Consider the following 2,271-nt stretch of genomic DNA (forward strand, 5'->3'; position numbering starts at 1 on the left):
ACGGGACGCGCAGTCTATTTCTTATATGTCTATGCGTAAGACACAAAGTCAAGGGATCGTAACTCCTTTTATTTTTTGGCGACGGAAGTCGAGTTTGACGGTATAGCCGTAGGTCGCAGCACTGTCGGCCGCCATGTTGGAACAAGTGCTCAACTGTTGGCAACTGTAGACAATTGTAGCCAACTAGCTAAACGGTTTGCAACGGTTTGGCTTTCTGTTTATTAAAAGTGATTTAAAGTTCAGTGTTGTGTTGTGTATAATACAGTGTAGTGTGCAGTGCGACAAATTTTCCGAGCAAGGAGGAAGAAGGATTTTAATCGAACAAATATTTTAATAATATTCCTTTATTTAATAATATTCCTTTTAGTATAATTCTATATTAATCCTATTATAATATCCTAATACTCCTATTATAACATCTTATTATCTTTTCATTTAGTTTTAAATAATATTTTTCTTTCTGTTTTTGTTTTTTTCTATCTTTGATTACTTGGTTACTTGTTCTTGATTACTTGTTTTAATTTTTTTTGTATATAATTTAGTATTAATTTTAAATAGGTTTAAGTAGATTTAAGAATTATATATAATATAAGGTAATATATAAATTTTATTTAAAGTGTAAAATATTAGAAGTTCAAAATGGTGTGGAAATGCTGTGTGCCAGGATGTACATTATCAGGCAAATTTCCAGTACATCGATTTCCATCGGAATCCACTAAAGCAGAAGTCTGGTTGAGGATAATTAAAAGAACCGATATGATTGGTGAGTATAATAAAAGTATAATATTTAATTACATTTATTTATTTAACATATAATAACAAAGATATCGTGCTGTTGCAAGTTGTATGCAAATAAAGAATTATTTAATGTTACAGTACTCAATTATTACATCATTTGACAATATGCTAAACGTTTTTTTTATGTTGCAGNTGCATGCAAAGAAGCAATGACCAAATTAAGAATTTGTACTGAACATTTTTCAGAAGATATGATAAAATCTTATGGAGTTCGGAGAAATTTAATAGAAAATGCTATACCTAACAAAAACTTGCCTTTAGATGATAATGATAATAATAATGATAATACTAATGACAATATAGAAGTAGAAAATATTGAAAATAATGAAAGCAGTAATTTGCCAAATAATGATAATAGTAATGAAAATAGTCAAAATAATCAAAATTCAAATTATGTAAATGAAAATGTATCTTCTGATAATGTTCAGAACAAAGAAAGTTTGGCCGCTACATCCATGAAGCGGAATCCTTTAGTAACAGCCATAAAAAGAAGATACATTAAACAACTGAACAAGAAGAAGGCAGCAGTGAAGAAACTGAAAAAAATAATAAAACAGCAGCGAAAAAATAATTGGGAGGACATAACGAAGAACATGAACAACACGCAACGTATTTTTTTGGAAATGATTCTTAGAAATCGTAAATATAAATCACAGGTATGTTTAGAATATTTAAGTTTACTTAGAAAGATTAATTTTAATCATTTCAGAGCACAAGTTACATTCATTGNTCTCCAAATATAAATATTGTTAAAGAATGTTTTTTTTACACACTTTATTCAGTATGAAATAATTAATTTCTAAAACTTTAATATTAAATATATGCACATATACATATATGCATATGTAATTATGTATGTAAAGTTTATAGAAATTATCTTTTTATACTGAATTTTTTTATTTTTTTTTGTAAATTGAATTTTATTTTTTTATAATTGCATTTCAACAATATTAATAAAATGTATTTTTTTTGTAATTATTTCATGTTTCACTGTATCTCTCTAATGCCTAACATATCTATGTTTTACTAATCTACAATATCTTGTATTACACAACATTAATATTACTTTAGAAATTTAGTGATATATATACTCGTATATATATTCAATATATGTTTACGTATTGTAGAATATATTGTAATGTTGTAAAATAATATATGTTACATTCTCTAATAAAACATTATATTACGTAGTATTTGTTATGTCTGTTATAGACAATTTTTAGCAGGCTTTTCAGCAATATTGTAAGAACAATAGAGATTTTAAATACTTAATATTTTGAAAGATTATTATACCATCTCTGGATGAGGAACTTTGTACTGAAGAACACAAGTATGTGATGGAAAAAGAAATGCAAATGAACGAGATATTTCATCATCACCATAGTGATAAATACAATGTCACTCAAATTGTAAGTATTTGTGTGTCAAAGATGTGATAGTAATTTTTATATTTTAAACTTTTATAGCATGATT

General features: G+C 26.4%; 1 protein-coding gene across 1 annotated transcript; it reads left to right on the forward strand.

Moving 5' to 3' along the window:
- Positions 1–610: 610 nt before the first annotated feature.
- On the forward strand, positions 611–2,207 carry LOC109862946 (myb-like protein W; the record flags this gene model as incomplete). The annotated part of the gene is made up of 3 exons (XM_020443113.1): positions 611–763; positions 931–1,454; positions 2,082–2,207. Coding segments are annotated over exons 1-3 (774 nt in total), but the record flags the coding sequence as incomplete, so codon positions are not given.
- Between the last annotated feature and the right edge of the window lie 64 nt (positions 2,208–2,271).

Source organism: Pseudomyrmex gracilis, unplaced genomic scaffold (assembly GCF_002006095.1).
Source record: "Pseudomyrmex gracilis isolate BER0280 unplaced genomic scaffold, ASM200609v1 scaffold_2707, whole genome shotgun sequence".
NCBI lineage: Eukaryota > Metazoa > Arthropoda > Insecta > Hymenoptera > Formicidae > Pseudomyrmex > Pseudomyrmex gracilis.